Source organism: Ascidia mentula, chromosome 5 (genome assembly GCF_947561715.1).
Source record: "Ascidia mentula chromosome 5, kaAscMent1.1, whole genome shotgun sequence".
NCBI lineage: Eukaryota > Metazoa > Chordata > Ascidiacea > Phlebobranchia > Ascidiidae > Ascidia > Ascidia mentula.
This window is the reverse complement of record NC_138570.1, coordinates 17,295,347-17,317,121: the sequence shown is the minus strand read 5'-3', so window position 1 is coordinate 17,317,121 and position 21,775 is coordinate 17,295,347. Positions and strand designations below refer to the sequence as shown.

The 21,775-nt window shown below is 40.0% G+C and overlaps 1 protein-coding gene across 1 annotated transcript in view; it reads right to left on the bottom strand.

Moving 5' to 3' along the window:
* The window catches only part of LOC145904046 (complement receptor type 1-like), a 34,816-nt gene extending 13,926 nt beyond the window's left edge, over nt 1-20,890 (bottom strand). The window contains exons 1-39 of the mRNA XM_082992268.1: nt 20,663-20,890; nt 16,995-17,106; nt 16,472-16,636; nt 15,438-15,574; nt 14,334-14,404; nt 12,980-13,159; nt 12,603-12,741; nt 12,424-12,509; nt 12,144-12,317; nt 11,749-11,931; nt 11,448-11,627; nt 11,054-11,184; nt 10,768-10,849; nt 9,812-10,012; nt 9,305-9,481; nt 8,897-9,020; nt 8,656-8,741; nt 8,153-8,275; nt 7,744-7,923; nt 7,388-7,564; nt 6,945-7,183; nt 6,573-6,726; nt 6,231-6,407; nt 5,690-5,982; nt 5,340-5,496; nt 4,952-5,128; nt 4,491-4,741; nt 4,091-4,244; nt 3,760-3,936; nt 3,338-3,564; nt 2,986-3,142; nt 2,595-2,771; nt 2,275-2,495; nt 1,961-2,120; nt 1,652-1,828; nt 1,275-1,498; nt 1,028-1,184; nt 691-867; nt 150-388 (exon numbers count right to left, since the gene is read on the bottom strand). Of these exons, the coding sequence (XP_082848394.1) occupies nt 150-388; nt 691-867; nt 1,028-1,184; nt 1,275-1,498; nt 1,652-1,828; nt 1,961-2,120; nt 2,275-2,495; nt 2,595-2,771; nt 2,986-3,142; nt 3,338-3,564; nt 3,760-3,936; nt 4,091-4,244; nt 4,491-4,741; nt 4,952-5,128; nt 5,340-5,496; nt 5,690-5,982; nt 6,231-6,407; nt 6,573-6,726; nt 6,945-7,183; nt 7,388-7,564; nt 7,744-7,923; nt 8,153-8,275; nt 8,656-8,741; nt 8,897-9,020; nt 9,305-9,481; nt 9,812-10,012; nt 10,768-10,849; nt 11,054-11,184; nt 11,448-11,627; nt 11,749-11,931; nt 12,144-12,317; nt 12,424-12,509; nt 12,603-12,741; nt 12,980-13,159; nt 14,334-14,404; nt 15,438-15,574; nt 16,472-16,636; nt 16,995-17,106; nt 20,663-20,820 (6,561 nt within the window). The 5' untranslated portion in view covers nt 20,821-20,890. The remainder of the gene's footprint in view (nt 1-149; nt 389-690; nt 868-1,027; nt 1,185-1,274; nt 1,499-1,651; nt 1,829-1,960; nt 2,121-2,274; nt 2,496-2,594; nt 2,772-2,985; nt 3,143-3,337; nt 3,565-3,759; nt 3,937-4,090; nt 4,245-4,490; nt 4,742-4,951; nt 5,129-5,339; nt 5,497-5,689; nt 5,983-6,230; nt 6,408-6,572; nt 6,727-6,944; nt 7,184-7,387; nt 7,565-7,743; nt 7,924-8,152; nt 8,276-8,655; nt 8,742-8,896; nt 9,021-9,304; nt 9,482-9,811; nt 10,013-10,767; nt 10,850-11,053; nt 11,185-11,447; nt 11,628-11,748; nt 11,932-12,143; nt 12,318-12,423; nt 12,510-12,602; nt 12,742-12,979; nt 13,160-14,333; nt 14,405-15,437; nt 15,575-16,471; nt 16,637-16,994; nt 17,107-20,662) is intronic.
* Nucleotides 20,891-21,775: the final 885 nt, after the last annotated feature.

Genomic DNA, 21,775 nt, shown 5'->3' with positions numbered 1-21,775 from the left:
ACGTTTAGGTGAAAGTTTTACATGAAACAAAATGTGAGATGAAGAAGTTGAGCTGATACAAATATTCACATAAACCAGATATTTCAACCACCTCAATAAATAGGTTTCAATTACGCTACTAAAACAAATACACATTTACGTCTACTTACCAGCATAAAGTCTTCGTCAGAATGGTCGCAGGTGACCTTCTCGCAAATTGGAACCACGTCCGTCCAGGAAGCATCGGACAAACAAGTTGCAGTCATGACCTCGTCAGCGATGACGTCATTGTGGAAAAAGCGGTAACCGGGGTTGCACTGGTAAGCGCACACCGATTCAAACAGGTTTTCCTCCGAGCACTGAGCAGTTCCGGACTCAATAGTTGTGTGATCCATGGCGCAGCTTATTTCTAAAATTGAAGAATAATCATAAAAATGGGTAAAAAATATGTTTGAATTATATATTAAGCCGTGTCAAGTCTTTTGACACTTAACTGCACGTTTCTAATCTTAACACTTTAAAAATGATTGATTTTTTACTTTTTTTTGCACTTATACCCGGATTTCATTGTGTTGCCATGAGCTACACCGGATGATAGAAAAGAAAAAAAAAGAAAAAATTTTCTTTAAAAAAATGGCCAACCAGAAATTGCAAAAATATCTACACCGCAAAGTGCTATAGACAGATCACTAACATCCCTAATAAACTTACTGTTACATGTTGGTTCAGGGTTCGAGAAGGTTCTGTTGGCTTGACATGTTGACGTAACCTCCCCGGCCATGTAGTAACCTTCGTGACACTCGAATTCACAAATCGAACCATATCGGTTTGCGTCATTGCAGGATAGTTCACCGTTTGATGGTCGTGAGAGTTCCTGGCAACGAATTTCTACGCAACACCGAGGAAAATATTTAAATGTGTGTTGAGTGTTGAGATGAGAACTGAAGATGTTTGAAACCAATCATTGATTCTTAATTGTTTTGTTATATCTTTAAATGACTTGCGTGAAACAAAACACATTTTCCACTGATCATAACACTAAACTCACTTTGGCAAAATCCCATCGATGCATCCCACTTAGCTGTAGCCAGACATCTGATTGATTCGACTCCTCCAATCAGCTCGTAGCCTACAGGACACGTGACCGAGCAAGTTGACTGGTACAAGTTTGCGTCGGTGCAGGAGACAAGTCCAACTTCGGCGGCCTGTTGATAAAAACATTAAATTCAAATTCATCCGTTAAGTTAGAAGTTGCTACTTGCAACAACTCTCTGTGGTTAGGTTGCTTAACTTACTTTGAGTAAACTTTGATCATTTCGTGGGCATCTCTTTTTGGAACAAGTCGGTTTTGCGAACCCCCAAGTTTTTGTTTCCGTGCAAGAAGTTGTGCTGAAATCTGTCGTGGCCATTTCGTATCCTTCGTCACATGTGTAAGTGCAAATGGATCCGAATCTATTCGATTCTGTGCATTCAGCTACGCCGTTGTCAATTTGAAGGAATGAACGCGGGCAGCTGATTTCTGTTGATACGAAGTGAAATGTAGGATAAACATTGCGAAAGGAAGGCAGAGAGGTATTCAATATTTAAAGACAGTTTCTAGAATCGAAGTATAGTAATTATTTTTAGGTATCACTTCGTTGTAAAAGTTTACGTCACGAACATCACATCTTACTGTAGCAGACGGGCGCCGGGGAGTTCCACGTTTTGTTAGCTTGGCAAACACTGGAATAGGAACCTTCCATCTCATATCCCGCATCACACGAGAATTCACAGGTAGAAAGGAAGAGGTTTTCCTCCGTACACGACATTTGTCCGTTTACCAAATTATCGAATATTCCGCATTCAATTTCTATCAAAGAAATTTGTTACCTCTCATATTTTTGATCAATTTATTGTCACCAGAAGTAATCATATCAGCATAAAATACAACCACAAAGAGTAACGAACAACCGCCTTGGTAAACTATGCTTTTAATACTTACTGACGCAATATCCCAGGGTCGGTTCCCATTTTGCTGATTCGTTACAGCGAGTTTGGTTGCTTCCATCCTCGACAAGCCTGTAACCGGCGTCACACACCACTGAGCACACCGATTCAAACACGTGACCATCCGTGCACGTGACTACTCCGTTACGGTCGGCCTAAAAATGGTTTAAAATCCATTTTATTTGCCACCATTCGTGCCACAGATCGGATCAGCTTTTGTTAAATTAAAAGTTTAGTTGAAAACCTTTGATTCGGAGAGAATAAAACCCGGTTTTATGCACAAAAATGATAGAAATACTTCATTTTTACCGCGGCGAAGGCTTTAGTGTTGCTGGGACATATTTTTCTTTCGCAAGTCGCCTTCGCTCCATCCCAAGTTTGGTCGTCCTGACATTGCGCTCTAGCGCTCCCAGCGGTAATCTCGTACCCGGCGTCGCACACGTATTCGCACACCGATTCATACAGGTTTGATTCTGTGCACGTGGTGGCGCCGTTTACAACGACAAGATGTGAATCAGGACATGTTGTTTCTGAAAAGAATTCACAGCGATGTTGTAAAGCAAATTCTAAACAACAACAACAAGAACACCAACAAAAGCAACAAAAATAAAAACAAGAACATTCCTTACTGTGGCAGGACGGAACAGAGTGGGTGAAAGTTCTGTCTGACTGACAAGTGGACGTTTCTTCTCCTGTCAGTTCGTAACCAGAGTCGCAAGTGAATGAACACACCGACAAATATCTGTTGTGATCAGAACACGTGATTTGGCCGTTTTCCAAACCTTCCAATTCCGAGCACTGTATTTCTATGGGGAAAGTAATTTCGAACAGTTACAACATGGCTTGGGAAACATGCACGCAAATGGATTTAGTGCATTACAATTACAAGACGTTCTGCACGAATCGTCACTTAAATTAAATATTGCTGTTACAATCAAATAAAATGTCGATTTCTTTTTATTTTTAAAACTGTAGTGATTGGAAAACTATCTTAACAGTATGTCATTAAACTCCACTTACTTTGGCAATGTCCGAAACTTTCTTCCCAACTTTGGTTTTCCAAACAGCTGGTGACGCCTGTTCCTGCTGTCAACTCGTAACCCTCATTACAAGTCAATGTGCATTGAGATTCGAATCTATCTTCATCTGTACATGTGATTGTGCCATGTTGCAATGCCTTCAAACGAAGAATAAATATTCAAAAATTTGAATTAAACTATTTTGAAGCCGCTAAAAAAGCTAAACAATTTTGTAAAATATACAGTTAGCTTCAAGATAAAGCTTGTCTAGTACATTAAATTGTTTTATATTTGTATCAAGCAGCAGCGTTTCTTATCAAGAGTTCTTTTCACAAATAATATCGACTCCTAACCTGTATTAGGATTGGATCAGCATGGGAACATCTCTTTTTGATGCAAATTGGTTTGTCGGAGGCATCCCAGCTGTAGTTTGCCTGACAAGTTGCCTTGCCAACGCTTTCCGGGGTCATTTCATATCCCGGGTGACAACGGTAAGTGCACTCAGAGTCGAAACGGTTGCTGTCGCTACATGTGGCCTCACCATTCTCCAGTTCGGTAAATGAGATGGAACAGAGGATTTCTAAACGTTTATTGCCGATTTATTGGCATCTTTCAACATAAAATAATGTTTCCAGATTATCACACAACATCAGTGATTTCATGATAAAATGCTAAATGAGATTTGTAAGATAATTTCGTTTCAAACGATAATTACTTCAACAGACAGCACTACAAGATAGAATGTAACGCATTAACTTTAATCGTGCGTTTTTACCTCTACATGTTGGCAATTGGTTGTTGTACGTTTTGTCAGCTTGACAAGAAACGGAAGCCGAGCCGATTCTCTCATAACCTCGATCACAAGTCACAGAGCAAGTTGATTCAAATCTGAATCCGTCAGTACAAGACATCCTACTGTTGTTAGGAGCAACTAACTCGCCACATTCAATCTCTGCAAACACACAGAAAAAAACGTGGGTTAGTTTTGCAACAACAGAAACAATAGCAACACAAGATCCACAAACCAAATCCTCTTTTTTAAACCTATTTTCAAAATCATCCTGACCAGCCACGATATAATTTAAAACAAAAATGTTGAAACATACTTTCGCAATATCCTAGGGTTGGAGCCCAGTCGGCTGAAGCTGTACACCGCGTCGTGTCTGGACCAATCAGAAGGTAGCCTTCGTGACACGTGACTGCACATTGGGATCCGTACCAAGCAGACTCAGTGCAGTCAACATTTCCGTTAAGTTTTGCCTGTGAAATAAAAACAAGGTTTTATTCTAAATATATTTTAATTGTCATGATTCCTTAGAGTTTTTTATTGTCGAAACGTCCCAAATAAAAAGTGCACCGAACCTATTATTCTCAACAAAGCCATGACTTGTGGTTTACTGCCATCAGCATAAAATGAATTAACTTAGGTTGTCATTTGTACAAATAAAGGCAATGCATTTTAAAACTATATTCACAACTCCAAACACAACTAATACAACAACCTACTTTGGTGAGAGCCCCGTCGTGCATAGAACACTGTTTCCTTTTGCAGTAAGGTAAATCTCCGCTCCAAGTGCGATCCGCTTGACACGTCACCGTCGTGACGTCATCACTGTCTTCCGTGTTGGCCTCGGGGGAGGTTGTCATTTCGTAGCCGGGGTTGCACACGTAAACGCAATCCGATTGGAATCTTGCTTCATCCGAGCAGGTCGCCTTGCCGTTTTCTAAACTTGTGTGCGTTGACGGGCACTCGATTTCTGGTAATTGAGGGAAGTGTTAGTGAATAAAAACGTAGGTAAAGTCACCAAATGTCTTTTTAGTTGTGTCAGGATTTGCAGATGATGTTAAATGACTAACAACATCAACATAACTAAAAATGATATGTCTTCAATAATTTTTTATCAGTAATGAAAGTTAATAAAATGTAGGAATTATTGCAGAATGTTAGTTAAGCAATGGACGCTTACTCTGGCAAACCGGTTGTGGATTCGAGAAGGTTCGGTCGGCCCGACACGTAGAGGTGCTTTCCCCAATCAGTTCGTAACCAGGATTGCAGCTAAATTCACACACTGATTCATACAAAAAGCTGTTGTCGCAAGTCAGTACTCCGTTGTTGAAGTCGGTGAAACCAGGACACTGCACCCCTGTGAAATGATACAAATATTATGAGAGATATTTCCAAAAAATTCACAAATGTGCAAAAACTTCGAAATAGCGTGTTCAAGGAAACTGTTATCCATAATTTTTTTTTATCCTTACGAACAATGTTGCGTATATTTCATAATCAGATTCCATGTACTTGAAAGGTGTAGAGACATATTACTAGTAATGACAAGTTTAATATTTTGAACTTACTGCTGCACACTCCAAGCTGATTAATCCACTGTCTCCGATTTCCACATTCAGTTGTATCCACTCCACCAGTGAGTTCATAACCAACATTACAAGCGAGATTGCATTGAGACTGGAACAATTCCCCATCCGTGCAAGTTACCTGTCCGTTTGGACGAGTCTACAAACGACAAAAGAAGTGTTTTTCATGTAACGTAAAATGACAAAACTTGCATACATTTTCGTATGCATGTAAAATTAAACGATTGTCATTAGGATTTTTAGGTTCTGCAGGTCAGCTCAAATTTGTGAAGGCCATTAAACAACTTCATGATTCTTACACTGTCATTAAACAGATACAATGTTACACATACGTTTATGAGGAATTCCATGGACGGAATGCACGAGTGCTTGACACAAGTGGGCGCTCCAATGTCCCACAGTGAAGTAGCCATGCAGCGGCTAATTATGACGTCACCGGCACCGCCCTTGGTCGCGTTCATGAGTCGCGCGATTCTCGTCTTCTTGATGTATTCCATCACAGTCTCGGTGTCAAACTCGTAACCAAGGTTACACGATGCCGAACAGCTCGAGTCGTAAAAGTTTTCTTGCGTGCACGTGACCTCGCCGTGAACAATGGACATACGCGATTCGTCACACGTCACACCTAAGTGACGTCATGCGTTAAAAACGAAATTCTATTTTTTTCCAATTTGGCACCTGGTGAACAAACTACCTTTCTCAATGTGTTTATCTTTCGTTTAAATCGTTAAATATTTATTGTTAACTAGGAAAATCCCACACAGTGAGAATGTCAGCCCAAACAAAATGTCTACTGAAAACAAAGATTTTGGAGTACTCCATTTGTGAACGCAACTTGTAAGAAAACATAATGTTTCGTTTAAAAAGACTAACGTTGACATGTTGGGGATCGTTGGCTCCAAATTCTGTTGGCTTGGCAATGTGACTCTGCTTCTCCAATCATATCGTGTCCAACGGCACACGTAGCCACACAAACGGAACCGAATATGTTGTCGTCAGTGCACTCCAAGCTGCCATCCTGTGGCGCCTCTCGAACTGGACATCTTACCTCTACCAAAAACAATCAAACCGCGTTGTAGCATCAAATTGATTTAAAGCAAAAAATGGCAAGAGTAAAAGAAACGGATTAAAAAAAAGAAATAACATAAATAAGATTCTGTGGTATTATTTTCGTCTTCATTTCTTCATTTTTTAAATTGTTTATTTATTACTTACTTTCACAATGACCCAAGCTCTGTGTCCACGACCTAAACTGGTTGCACGTAGTTCGAGCTTGACCAATCAGCTGGTAGCCTGTAGGACACGTGATTGTGCAGGTAGACTCAAACAGATTTCCATCGGAACATTCAATTCCGCCATTGGGACGTTGCTGCATCAAAAAGGGGTAAAATTAATTTTTCCTTATTTTCTGCATACCTCAGATCAACAAGTTGTATTTATATTTATTGTTGTTAGTTTTCAGAAATTACATTGAAAAATGTTTCGGATTGTCCTTATTATTTCGTACGGATGGAAGTATCCAATCAAGCACTTGACTTTCTTTACTGTGAATTGTACAGCAAAAGTAAAAGGAGGAATAGCTTTTACCGTTTGCATAATCTCCACAGTCGGGTCGCAACTCATTTTTTCGCACAAGGGCGCCTCTGAGCTCCAAATTCCGTCGCTTCCACATGTGGCGGTAGGGAGCACAAAGGCGGTCGACGAAATGCCGACAAATTTGTAACCGGGATTACAGAAATAGCTGCACGCGGATTGAAAGAAGTTGGCTTCACTGCAGAGAGCGCGTCCGTTTAGTAAAGACGTGAACTCGACTGAACACTGGATTTCTAATAAAAAAATCTCACATACATTTCTTTGCATCACGAAGAAACTTTAAATTTGCTAAATTGCCAAAGAAAATTAGCTAAATATACGTAATTTCAAGTAATTTTCATAAAAAAAAAACGTTTTATTGAATCAAGGCTTAGACAGAATCTTACATTGGCATTTTATAAAAGATACACTAAAAGTGAAACACACAGTAGACTTACTTCTGCAGGTTGGTACGGCGTGCGTCCATGCCTTGGTGTGAGTGCACCTGGTCAGGTCTTCCCCAACCAACTCAAAACCTTCGTTGCACGTGCTGATGCACAGCGACTCATAGCGGTTGGCGTCGTTACATACCATCTCGCCGTTAAAGGGCGCTCGCAAGCTTGAACACTCCACTCCTGAGCAATAAATAAAGGTTTGTCAGGAGTTTAAAGACAAATAGTAAAAATTATATGTTACAAAGAGTGTTATTAAAACATTGGCATTGAGTACAGAAGGCGCTAAAATTAAGCATTTTACTCTCTAGACTCGACAGAAATATGTTGTCCTTTTTCAAAACAAAACAAATTCCTCATACTTTGGCAAGTGGCTTGAAGTTGATTCCAGGATCCGTCCTCACTGCAGATCACCTCTGAGGCGCCACCACGTGGTTCATATCCTTGCTCACACATGATCAGACAAGTCGAACCGATGGAGCGGTCGTTTGTGCACACTAGAGTGCGCTGTGGGTCCGCTGGCAATACGGGACAAACGATCACTGCAACAAGGTAAAGGCTTTTACAAATTGCGGTAAAGAAAAAAAAACTAAGCAAAGCGTAACAGAAGATTATTTGTCTGCAAAAGTTCTACAAACCTTATGCAATGTCTACATTACAACAAACGATGACGTCATTTGAATGCAAGAATACAAAGCTAGTGTGAATGAAGTTTACTTTTTTTTACTAATTTCAAGTCCAGTACGTGGATGTCATTTCATCCATACTAACATTTGCAAGTCCTTCCGTCAGCCATAAGACGATGGTTTTCGTCGCACGAGCAAGTGTGAAAACCGTAGGAGTTCGAGCAATTCTGGTCACAACCTCCATTCGAAATCTCGCATTCATTTGTGTCTGCAATGTAAACGAATATATGACCGGGTGGATTTCTACAATGAGTTTTTTTGCTGTGAGTTTAGTGAGGGCAAAAAAATTGCGGATACGTCATCACCGTCTGAGGCGGGTGGTGTCCGATGGTTTATTTTTCAATACATGTAGTAGAAGTTAATGCTACAGTGTTAATTTGTGCTTTAATTCTACAGTTAATAAATATAACCTCTGTCAAGTTGTAGCTTTTTGTACCTTTATTATCAATACTAGTCAATTCCTCCTCATGCCAAAGCATGACCTTCTTCGCTAGAGCAATTATCAAACTTAACTGTCACCCAAGCGAAAGCATGGCTCGAATCATAACCGTGGTGAACTATCATGATGAAGTGAGCAACGACCTTTACCTTGGCAAAGGACTTCTTGTTCTGTGACCCATTCGCCGTCATCCCCACACTTCGCTGAACTTCCTCCAATTATCGTGAAGCCGGCACTGTGGACGCATAAAGTGAGTCAAGTAAATGACACAGAATCAGGAAAAATATGCCCCAAGACTCGATGCAAACCATCTGCTAAACTATAATGATACTAGCATAAATATAGCATGGAAGTATTAAATATATGTGAAATGCAAAATAAATACCCCACCTGCATGACAGTGGACACACGAAATCGACAAGATACCGATTCAGCCTCGGATCTCGAAGCTTTTGGCCACATTCGTACACGTAATGATCGCTTGTGGGTCTCGCAGGCGCCTTGCAAACCACCACTGAAAGGATATGTGTGTTTACAAAACAGGAACTGGTTAAAAATATACAAAGTTGGATCGAAAGTTATCGATCCCAAGTAATATATATGTTGAATTTACCAAGGAACAGCTGTGGTCTTTTGTTTTTTATCAATAATTACGGCCACGAGTGTGGTTTTCAAACTCTCAACATTTTTTTAACAACAATTCCAAAGACTCCACAATAACCTTCCTTATGAAAATGACTTAAAAACTTTTGAAAACCAGCAACAATCCTCTCACCAACAAAAAAAAATAACACATACCCCTGCATACTGGAAGCCCACTGCTCCATAGGCCGTCGTTGTTGCAGGTTATTTCCTGGTTGCCGATGGCTTTGTAACCGCGCTTACATTCCGCCGTACAAACACTACCCGCGTATCTTTCGTCAGTACAAACCACTTCGCCGTTGCGGAACAGAGACAACCTCTCACACTGTCGTCCTGTAATCACCGATTAAATTCAATGCCTTTTTCATCATATCAGATTGCAAAACTATATTTATCCACTGCGCAAATTAAGCCAAACTGTTACTTCCTGCAACTTTGATAAAAATACTTTCAACATAGTTTTAGGTAATTAAAATTAAGGATATTTTTGGGCAAATAATATTTATGAATGCATTCAATCTTGCAACTTGAAAATTATACAATAATTCAAGTTCGAAATCATTTAACTTTAATTGATACTAATATTTGGAAATCGAGGTCACCAGTGCGGTAAAGCAGTAATCTACAGAAAACAATAAAACATAAAAAATAACAGTAACTTACTGACGCATGTTGGAGGAGAAAATGTCCACTTGCCGAGAGCACGACCGTTTGACTCGCTGATGCATGCAGTGATTGTGCGACCATCCACCTGATAACCTGACGCGCACCTGAATTTACACACACTACCCAGTGCTCTGTAGTCCGTCTTGGTGCAAACACGTGACACGTCTTCATCGAGTTCGAACGGGGCACAGCGTATTTCTGTCAGGTAAAAGTTTTTAATGCGTTAAAGTTAATCATTATCAGTGTAGTGGTAAAATATTGATAAAAAAATTCGGAAAAATGTCAGTTAGGTAAAAAAAACGCGGATTTTTTTTTATGAAAGAGTTGCAGTCGTTTGTGTATAAGCGACTCGCTTGGAATTCTATCGATTGTTAAAACAAACAAGACATGGTTTCCGCCAGCAAATATGGTTTTAGCAAATGAACTGCGAAAAGAAGGCAAAATCAATATTTTTTTCCAAAAATGGAGAAGTGTTTTTTCCGATAATTGTTTACGAAATCGTGTTGGCCAGTTGCAAAGAATCACGCACTTAAACGCGCACAAACTTATATGGCCACATATATTCAAAGCATTCTTCGAATTAACTCTGCATAGATTGGGATCGAGCTGCAGTAATGGCCTGGAATCTACGAAACCCGTCGCAGGCGTGTTACAATGACGTCATGAGGCCTGGGCGCTGGTCAAATGCCACCTGTTGGGTTTGGGCCAAAGGTCGTGGTCCTAAGTCGTGGTTTGAAAGAGCGCAAAAATGGGTTCGGTTTATGCGACTTGGACATTGTTATCACTTGATAGGTCAGGTCGTTACCACGTGCGTAAATTTTATCCAAACTAAACTTCTCAAATGAATGAGCTTCTTTCTGTGATGGCAAACACTGTGATAGGATCCTCTGTGCGTTTGTCCGTTTTAGGCGATCGGTCATAATAACGAAAATATAGATAGTTTTACAACTGACCTTCGCACGTTGGTATGTCCGCAGACCAAACACCTTGATATTCTCTGGTCGGGTCGAGTTCCTTAGGTGGTTTACAAATCACCTGCATCAATATTACACACATAAGAAAAAACAACCAAAATTTCGATCAACAAATAAATGTAGCTTAAATGCCAAGCTGTTGGTTTATATGGTTTATCTAATAGCATCAAAATCAACAGAAATAATAATTTTGCCTGAACGGCGTCGTCGTTTTTTTCCTCTTTTGTATTTTCCAACGCTGTGCAGCTATTCATAGAAATCTTACCCGACGTTCAGATCCAAGCGAAAGCCCATGTCGGGCGTTGCAATTGAACGAGCAAAGACTACGTACATTCTGCCCTTTGCTGCATTTGTAGGAACCACGAGCAAATTCACCAATCGGTGGACACGAGATGCCTGAATACAGAAGGATATTACCCTGGACACCAAATTACATTGTGCAGCAAATCATCGTGTGCACCAAATTACAATGTGCACTATACCAACTTGTGCACCAACGGCAGATAAAAACAAAAATTCACTTAATAAAGAGTTATGCTAAGGTTGATATCACCTAACTGATTTAGTTTGATGCAAATGTGGTAAATATTTGTACACAAGAATTGTGGGGTCTGGTGCAGAAATTACTTTCACATAAATTCAGCTTCCACCAAACTTACGTCCACAAGTTGGCGGTGGAGCGCTCCAGCTGCCGGTGGCTTGGCACGTGATCGAGCTTTCACCAATCAGAACGTAGTTTTCAGTGCATGTGAATGTGCACTTGGACTTGTAGCGATTTGAGGAGGTGCATCTCGCCACACCAAAAGCTGGCTGGGACACGGCAGGTGTGCAGCGGATTGCTGTTGCAAAAATGTACATCAAATTACTTGTAATCTTTCCACGATAAAAAGTGGTAAGATTTATGAATCCAATGAAAAAATGTCGTTACACAGCACATATACGGTCGGTATGGCAACGTACGTTGGCATGTAGGTGGGTAATTCGACCATTTGTTTTTCCTGCATGTGCTGCTTGATTCTCCTCTCATCGTGTAACCCGTAGTGCACGAATATTCGCAAAAAGCGCCCTCCTCTGGTACACTGACGTCATGACATTCCTTTATGACGTTGTTGCCTGTGCGTGGCCAAGCTTGACAACCTCTTTCTACAAAAAAATGCAATTTTCTGGCTTTGGTGAAGTTTAACTATTGCTGCGTAAAACCGGTGCAGGCAAGTTTGGAAAGAAATATTCTGACATGACTTCTCAGCTTGATTAAATAAACAGAACATTGTGAACCAAAAACTATGTCTTTCTCCTTGACCCAAGGCGCTAATGTAACAAAAGAGCCAAACAGTGAAGGGTCACGGTGTACGTACTTTCACAATTTGGCAAAGGAGCCGACCAGGTTCCTTTCACGCCGCACTCGACTCTGTTAACGCCGGTCAAACTTAGGTTCCCTGGACATGATATTTCGCAAATAGAGCCAACATTGTAGTTCTCGCAGTCCATCAAGAGTCTACGGGAACTTTCAGGAGCAGGGCAGGAGATTACTTCAATAAGAAACAAGTGGTTATTTTTTTTGGTGGAAGATTACGTGAAATTGATTTATTATTTCTGAGAAGCCGTTATTCTGTTAAGCTTAACTTAGATCTTTACCTCTGCATACAGTTTCTCTGTTAGTCCATTTTCCAGAGCTTAGACATTCCCGTTTGGTTAATTTAGGGTGGGTGGGTCTGTAGCCACTGGAACAATACAACACACATATGTAATTTTACGCCTTTATAAGTTTAAAAAATTTAAAAGCCTTTGACTTAATAAGGGAAACAAAGATTTACATGTTGCATGATGATGTGCAGACAGAATCTTTTGTTCTGTTGAAGGTGCAAGTAATTTTTCCGTTCTCTGGGTAATCTAGTTCCGGGCAAATGTATTCTTTGAATTCTCCGTTCACGTACATGCCGCGATCGCTTTTCACTGCAGAAAACATACTTGTTTTATTTGATCTGTATTTTATTATTTCAGCAATTACTGATTTGATAGGAAAGTGTTCTGCCCATGCTACTAAATTTGCTAGACAATTTTGTCATACCTCTTTCAGGATGTATAGTTGATTTGCCAGTGAAAACATACACACCATACATTCATATATTTTAAAGACAAATAAAACTGAACTATTACAAACAACTTTCAAGCTGCATCAAAGAATATTTACCAGGCCTGCAGATCGGGGGAGTTAAAACACTCCATGTCCTATCAGTCAAACACCTAGTTGTTTCTCGTCCAATCATCACAGTTTCCTCGGGACATCCCCATGTGCATATGGAGTTGACTCTGTTCTGGTTGTTGCATTTCAGGGTTCCATCCTTTGGCTTACGCAGAGCCGGGTGACAACCTAGTGAACAAAAAAAGAAAAGTGAATATTTTCATTTTGAACAAAGGTTGAGGAGATTTGCGATTTACATCTGCTGATAGTTCGCTTCGATTGAAACACAACAAAACCAACACAACCAAGATACAAAACCACATAAGTAAGAATTGAATTTATTTCAACATTGTGACGTTTTTGAGGAACATATATTCACGCTGGTAGGATACATTCTCGCGGGTAAAACGGGTTTTTGACAATCTTGCAGCGCCTAAAATAGCCTAAGTTTGGCGCAGTTCTGTCGCGTGGTTTCGTATTTACTAAACACTGCAATGACGCACACGTATCCACAAGAAATACAACCGATTAGAAGTAAAAAAACTGCAGGATTTTCACGTCTGCGGGTGAATCGTGAATCACAACTCGAAGGATTTATTGCTGTTTCGCGCAGTGGGCGGCGATCGAAGAGATATGACTGATAAGGTCCATAAATCTGGCGAGACGTTTCGCGTGGCAGCTAAGTGCAGTGTTTTGTTCTCGTGAACTTGGCGCGGTCGTATCTAACCTATAGTTTAGGTTGTAAATGCCATAACATGTTAACGCAAACTAAAATCCTTAACAAGGAGACATTTTACGATACGGTGTCATATTGGATTCTTGTATTGTCATCTACAATGTCGAGATTTTCAAACAAACTTATCTGTTTTGAAATGTTTCAAATCGGAATTTACGTTCTTCGTCCCAATTTATTATTACCTTGTTTTATGTAATTTCTTATGTTTGATAAAGTAACAATAAATACTACGTCAAGTATACACAGTACAGTATACAAAAAGGAAACTAGTGCATTGTCTAAAACTATATTTAACTCTTTATCCGCAAAAATAGGGTTAACTCAGTACCGACAAATACATAAGTTTCGATCCCTACAAATAGATTGGTGACGGGATGAACAATTGCCTTGAGCACCGTCGTGACACACTGAGCTACCGCAAAAACAAAAGGATTATTTCATCAAATCTTGAGACACAAGTAAACATATCACGCCTGTTTATAGGAGAAGCTGCTTTGTTAAGTCGCGTATGGTTAACTTGCCACCGTCATCATCCGTTTTGAGGAAAAATATCAGAAAAATATATAAAAAGAAACAGCAACAAAGCAAGGTTAAGTGTGAAAAATATAAATAAAAAACATTACTTACGATCGCTGCACGGTAGATCGGCCGCATTGCACACATCACTCTTGCACATACATTTGCACACGGCGTCCTTACTGCAAATAAAAAGTTTTACTGAAAAAAAAACACCCGGAGGTTGTCACTAAATTTACGCAATTGCAAAATGCATGATGTGTGCACTCAAAGTCGTTGGAAAATATGAATCAACCAAAGAAGTAGTTTTCTCAAAGGGTTGGTTCATGCGAGTATTAATATTTCCCCAGAAGTGTTACGCATTTGCGTGTCGAGTGCAGACCATATATGGCAGTAGCACGTCGGTATCTGCTCATTGCGTCCGAGGGGCCGCAGTTAAAATTAGCGGACGGAGCTGAACTGACGTGAATCGACATTTGCATTCCTGTGGCCCGTACACTTGTTTCCAAGGTTAAGGCTAGGAATTTCGACCACAATTTGGCAGCGGAAACCGTTTTTTAGCGGGAAAACGTTTTGGAGGAATTATCCAGCGAGGCAAGTTTAATTACTTGGAGATTTACTTTTTGACAATGGCAGTTTTTGCCGAATTGAGTAAGTGTACGTCTTACAACGAACTGAAACATTTATATCAAGTTGTTGTCAAAAAAAGATTTATGTCAAAAACAATTTGACTTCACAACAAATTTTTAAAATCGATCACCAAACAGCGTTTGTTGGAAACCTCAACAAGGATTTTAGGCTTAACCTTCGTGCTGGCCACTTTGGCAACGTGGTTGTCACAGCGAAATATAAAGCGGTCAACTCGGCCCTCTTTACTCGAGAGTTAATCCAACCTTAATCCCCGCCCGACACTTGCCCTTGAGCGTGACCTTGAAATCTCGGAACAGTGGATAATCCCGGGGAAAGTTGGAAAAAAATGCTGATGACGACAATTCTTTTGTGGCCGAAACATCATGCGCTTTGTGGTAGATCACGAAAATGATTTACTCAATAACGTGGATACATTTCAAGTGACTTGTTATTAACTACTATAGTCGATCTGTTATGTGACTGTTTAGTTCACCGACAACAAACGAATCTAATTTAACCATGAGAAATTTTTATATGTGTAAAAATTCCGTATATTTCTTAAAACAGGGTATTGGCATGACTTACGCGTGGACTCCGCGACAAGCCTTTGTTACGTCTCTGCCTCCTCTGATCTTCTTAGCGAGACTTGGCCGATATTGAGCACATCGTTTCGTGATGGACAATCTTCCGTTTTGGTATCGCATCTCGTTGAGGCAAGAGTCCTAAAACATTTGAAAACAATCAAAATGTGTAATCATGATTGATGCTGGATGTCCACGTTGCGATCTATGGTGTCAGGCAATCACACCTTGAGCACATAAACCTGCTTGACTGCGGTATTTAGAAGACAGTCATTAAGATCTAATCTTTTGGGCGGGTGTGTGGTTACAATCACATGGCGCTTGATGGTTGCCCTGCAATTTTTGGTGTGTGGTTACAATAAGCATCACATAGCGCTTTATGGTAGCCATGCAATTTTTTTTGCCAAAATTTCTTGCTCAACTGGCGCCGTGGAAACCGATCAAGTTACCGAAAACCCTAATTATCACACAACGCTCTGGTATCTATAAGTTTACATCAAATTTAAATGCAATTTATCTCTTCCTAACCGACAAACAAAACGTTTCAAGTCTGTAGCATAGTCAGGTCATGCAACCCTAAGAGATAGAAACGAACAGGAGAAACGGATAAGTTTTGCATTGAAAAACTTGAACGTGAATATCTGGTGTTGTCGCCCCTGGCACAAGGTACAACCACATGAAAGGACAAAAATGTTGATCGCATTAAGGTTATCGTGTCGGAATGACAATGTTGTGGTGCTAGAATGCAAATGATACACCTGCGGAATATTGGCCATGGAATTGCTAACATTAAGTGTCAGGTTTACAATATTCCCACCTAACAGGTATATCTGGATTTTTGAAAAGTCGTCACAACTAAGTATTCGATTAGGCAGCATTTGTTTGTGTTGAGGAAATATTTGTTGATGCTTTTCGGTTACATATCCGTCAAAACTACTTACAAAGATAAAGTATTCGATTGCTGCCAACCTGCAATAAGCTTCACATGTAATATATCGCTAGATTAAATGAAGTTAATGGAGATTCAACACATCTTACCGTTCCGACTGGGCAGTTTTTGATTGCATTTCTGTTGCAAGCGCGGTTGCTAGGTTTGCCGTCACACACATAGCAACGCAGAAGGGTTTGAGCAACTTTCTCGGCGACGGATCCAATGGGTTTTCCCAAACGGTTTAAGGCCTGGACTTGTATGAGGTATTCCCTCTAAAAATAAAAACATTGTTTTTGTGCAAAAAGTGCACTTGAAGCAATTAGTTTTTGGAACGTCATCATTTCTATAGGTCATGACGCCGGGTCTCAGGCCGTGAATCCAAACGTAGTTGTTCCTGCTGGTTATCAGGTACGGAAGTAAGCGACACAGAGCGCGCCTAATTAAAATTACTTGGAAAACGAATTACTCCTTATATAGATCAGCAACTCTACGAGATCGACTTTGATTAACTGGATGCTTTAGGCCATGACACGACACTTGACCTTCAGACCATAACGGAAGGTCACACGTGGTCAATGAGTATTTACACAAAATCAAAACTTTGGAGAAAATAATGAAGAAAATTCTTACCCCAGATGCGAGCCCTGTTAGACGTGCATTTCTCACGTGTTCGGACGCAAACTTTTGACTGGTTGCCACCGTCTGTTCATATTTGTTATCAATCCACTCCTTTGCGGCGACGCTGGAATGTAAATGTCACGTTTGTTTAAAATACTGAAATGTAATCATAAATACCATGCGAAAGTCAGGTGTAATAAAACTGTGCCAAATCTGGTGAGGATTTTGTTGATTTGAATAACATTGTGGGTAATGCAGTTTGAATGAGAAAACACATATCGCATTCACCCGATTTAGTATTTGTTATAGTCATGCGAAAAGAATTAGGATGGTGATTAAAACTGCCATGTACGAAAATTGCCAACGGCGAAACAGCACTCGTTGAAAAACATTACGTCCTCCTGACAAAAGAGGCAGGTTATCGAAAATGCCATCTATGTTACGGCTATTGTTTGTACGTTCGCAATGCCCCACGCAAAACAGCCGACGGTGGTTATCCTCTCCAAACATAGATAGGTTTTTCCCACTTGGTGGTATGAAAATCGTGGATTATGATTCGCGTTTCGGTTGACGCATGAGCTAATTACGGACAATGTGGTGTTGGTCAAGTCCAAAGAATGCTAAATCACGCTTTGGTTTTTAATGTCCTTTTGAGAGAGTTTCGCACGACAGCTTCCAGGTTTTGATTGCTGGTTCCGGTAACCCAAACCATAGCCTTGCTTGGGACGTATTCCGAACTTAGACAACCGAACACAACACACAGGAAACCTTGTTTCAAAACTTGGAACCGGTTTTGTTGTGCGAATTTATCGAACTTGTCGCATGCCAACTTAATTTTTATTTTTGTATTGGGTCGGCATTACTTATACAACTGAAATAAAATTTACCTGTAGATCCGCCCTAATTATCAATCAAGTAAATTTAAACTTGAACAATTGTTACTATGAGGTAAATATAATTATTTGCTTCATGCATTTACTGAATATGCAGGAGTCTTTGGACACAAAACAGAGTACTCTAATGGACAAAATCTATGCACTTTGTGTTTGTACGTCGAAACAGAGACAGTAATCGTTCATTCTATAGCGATCACGTCCCTGTGTGGACGACATCAATCACAACCAAAACCTATCTGAGCTCCACTGGATACGTCACGTTTTATCGGCACTGGGAGACGTTGGCACCCGTGCAATGACGTCACGTGCACAAGTAATGAATTGCGTGCCAACCTTTGTTGACGCAACAAACGGTTCGCGCGTGATAGCGATTAGTGGCGGTCTGTACTTGATTTTGATTCTTGCGTCAAGATTCAATGATTAAATCGGAAAAAATGGAATTTAGGAAGTAATATGTCTAAATAGACTCGTATTTACGCGAATGACATGTTAATAAAAAACTATTAATCCGCAAATAAGGAACCATGCATTTTTCGATTGTGTCAAATTATTTCACATAAATTGGTCTAAATGTTGGCCAAATCGCGAGCAATAACTACTTGAACAACAAACGAGACACTTCAAAGTCCAAGTCTAAATACCATGCAAATCCTTAGAAACTCGGGCGTGGGAAGTGGACGAGATATTTGATCTTCCCAAGTAACAAAAGCAAGCAGCGAATCTTGATAGTTTTAATGAGAGGCCGAGGTCTGTGATCGGCGCACGCGCTTTGCGTTCGTACGATTGCTTTTGGAGTGTTTGCGTCGATACGTGCGCTGTTATTAGCGTAACGGTGGACGAGAGACGGTGCAATACCGATGGAACGCTAATTCCGACGTCTGGATGCCACAAACATATCGTTAAGTTTTCAACCTTACTCACAGAAAAACAAAAATTAGCTGGCAGTTAGAAACCAAAGCTTGGACCTCAAAAAATAATTTGCGAAAGTTTATTAGGAATTGGACATAAAACTACTTCCAAACTTGTTGATATTCTTTCGCAAGTGTTATTTGATTTGTCACATTTTGCTGACAAAACAGAAATGCGCTTGCAACTAAAAATATATGTTAAAATTTATGATGCATTGCAAGACTTCAGAAATGTCGAACATTTACTTTCAGGTAATCAGGATATGTGAAAGCGATATTTCCAGACATTCTCGGTACAGAACAATCACAGTGACTGGACGATTTACTCTTGTCACGTAACGCAAGGTAATGATCCGCAAATATTTACAGAATACGTGATTGGAATTACATCACTATGTGTAAACATGTTGCGTGCAATTATACCGGGATCGGGTCACGATGCCCTTGGAATAATGAAGGAGAAACAATTACCGAGGCCAAGATAATCTCACAACACTTTAAACTGAGCTTTTGATAATTTTGATTGTTTTTGTATTGATTTCTATGTGAGAATGAGCAACAATTTACACAGGGAAATATTTTAGTAAAGATACAAATGTAATTCAGCCAGAATAATTCACCATTTATTGGTCATGCATTTTTCCGCATACGTTAGTATAATTGGAAGTACTCCCAACAGTTTGTTCAACTAAAATTCAGTCAAACTTCGTCACTTCCTTATATGGGGTTTTCATTCTCATATTTTTGGTCAAAACACGAATTACTGCAGACCTTAAACGATCTATTTCACCAGACTGATTTAATTAGACGCTTCAGGTTGCGACTTGCACCGTCCTCCACTGCCCCCGAAGCGATTACGAGACTCGTGTCGGCCACCGACGATAAAGCGTTCAGGCCAATGTTGGACCGCTTTACTATTAACTGGGCGCCCGCCAACATTGTTTCCGTGTACGGTTGTTGTGGTTTAAACGTAAATACAGCTGCGCTTCGCTAGAAAAATTTTTAGTGCCTGACTTTCCGGATAGCGAACTTTCCTGGTTTTCGTAACCCTGGAAGCAAGTGGCAAATACTTGTAAATGGGGTTGTGATCGGCAGGATCGAACTTATAAATTACGAATATTCTAAAGAGAAAATCAATAACCTATTCACCTATGCTTTCATATATTTACATTTTGATGATTCGCTGGTCCGAATTAATGATAATCAAATCTTTTTTTACCGTTGCAATTGCAAATCATTAGCTTTCGGCTGAGGTCCAAACCTGGCAGATCGTTTAAATTGTTAAAGGTCAACCCGTCACGATATATCCGTTCCACTCCACCTCTCACGAGAGGGTGGGCGCACGTGACTTGGATGAGAGTCTACAATACGCATTTGGCTCCTTGTAAAACCATAACGAGGTTAAATTACGTCCTACATACGAGGCTTCATTCAGCATGTAACGACTAATTAGCACAGAAGATAAGGAAGTGCCAAAACCGGAACGGCGGCTTTGTAATTTCTTGGATGTGTGAACGGGACCACCACCAATTTATGTTAAAGTTGAAACTGAGTGAAAAGATTGGTTTTAAAGGAAAATTTGCTTTAATTAATTGCTCTAATGTGGTTTTTAACAACATTTTGTCCGGCAAATCCAAAACACAACATTTTTAGTGGTGAAAATAAAGATGCATTTGGCGCTGATTTACTAAACATAAATGGCATAAACATCACCATGACAATCAGAACTTGTTTGGCTTTTCTGTCCAAGATTATTCTCGTATTTGTTTTGATTTATTTTGATATTTTGGTATAACACAATGGAAGACTTAAAAAACACGAAAAATCGGTATTCCGCGATTTTTCACATAAGCATCAATGTCAAGTGTTTACTTACCGATATTTCTTCGCCCCTTGCGCAAAGGTAAAGCCGACTTTAATCGAGGTTGCTCTGATATCTTCGAAGTTCAACTGCATTGTAACGGGACGATTCGTCTGAGCTTCTGTTACCGCTATTGTTAACAACAGAGCGGTTGCTAGTGCCAACAACCTCATGATTCGTTGTGTAAATAATACTGTTCTTGATCAGGATATTATAGGTCGTTATTAGCAATACAACTAAAACCTACTGAACTGTAAATGAACAAAATGTATTGAACAACTAACAACTGATATTTTTTCAAACATATTTACTGATGCGGAAAGTCATATAGCACGACGAAGAGCAAACAAAAATATTTACATAAACAATACTTTTTCGAAACCAACTTCAATTCGAATCCAACAATAAAATTATCTTTGCTTGCGTCTTCCTATTGACGAAAGTATTAAATCAAATCTACATTTAAAGATGAAATTACACTAATCGCGCGGTTGGTAATGCCTTCCCTCTCACAAGAATGGCTTTACAAAGTCACCCCGCTAATAACAGCCCGAAATATCCAAACCTCGGATGGTAAACCAAGATTGCGGGTTAAGCTACCTGGCACTATATACAATGACCTGTGATAAAATATCCGAACCTGGCGTAATTATCGAGGCAGGTCGACAGTTAACGGAACAGAAGAGTGTTAAGTGGTTGCCGGAGCAGTTAAGTCCAAAGCTGAACTGACAATTGCCGTTGTGACCGGTGCCACTGCGACGGCTACTAACTTATACAAGTGCCAACTTTGTCGGGTAAGTTCGTACGGATGTTTGAAATTCCGTTAAACATAATTGCTTCAAAGCGTTTCACCTTTTTCCGTTCTTTCGCGGTTCGTTTTTCAGTGCTTAAGGCGGTTATTGTTTTTATGTGCCCGTTTAACGGCTCCACTTGCTTATTTGTCGCAATCGATGATCTTTCGAAAGACAATTTCCAATTTATATTGCCCAATTACAGACATCGGTGCTACACAGCGGTTGCTATTTTCAGATTAAAGTACTAAAGTAGTTATGCAACATTACGCTCCACTCACAAAGATCACTTATTTACTTTCTTGCAATGTTTGTCTTCTTTTACGGAAAGTGCGAC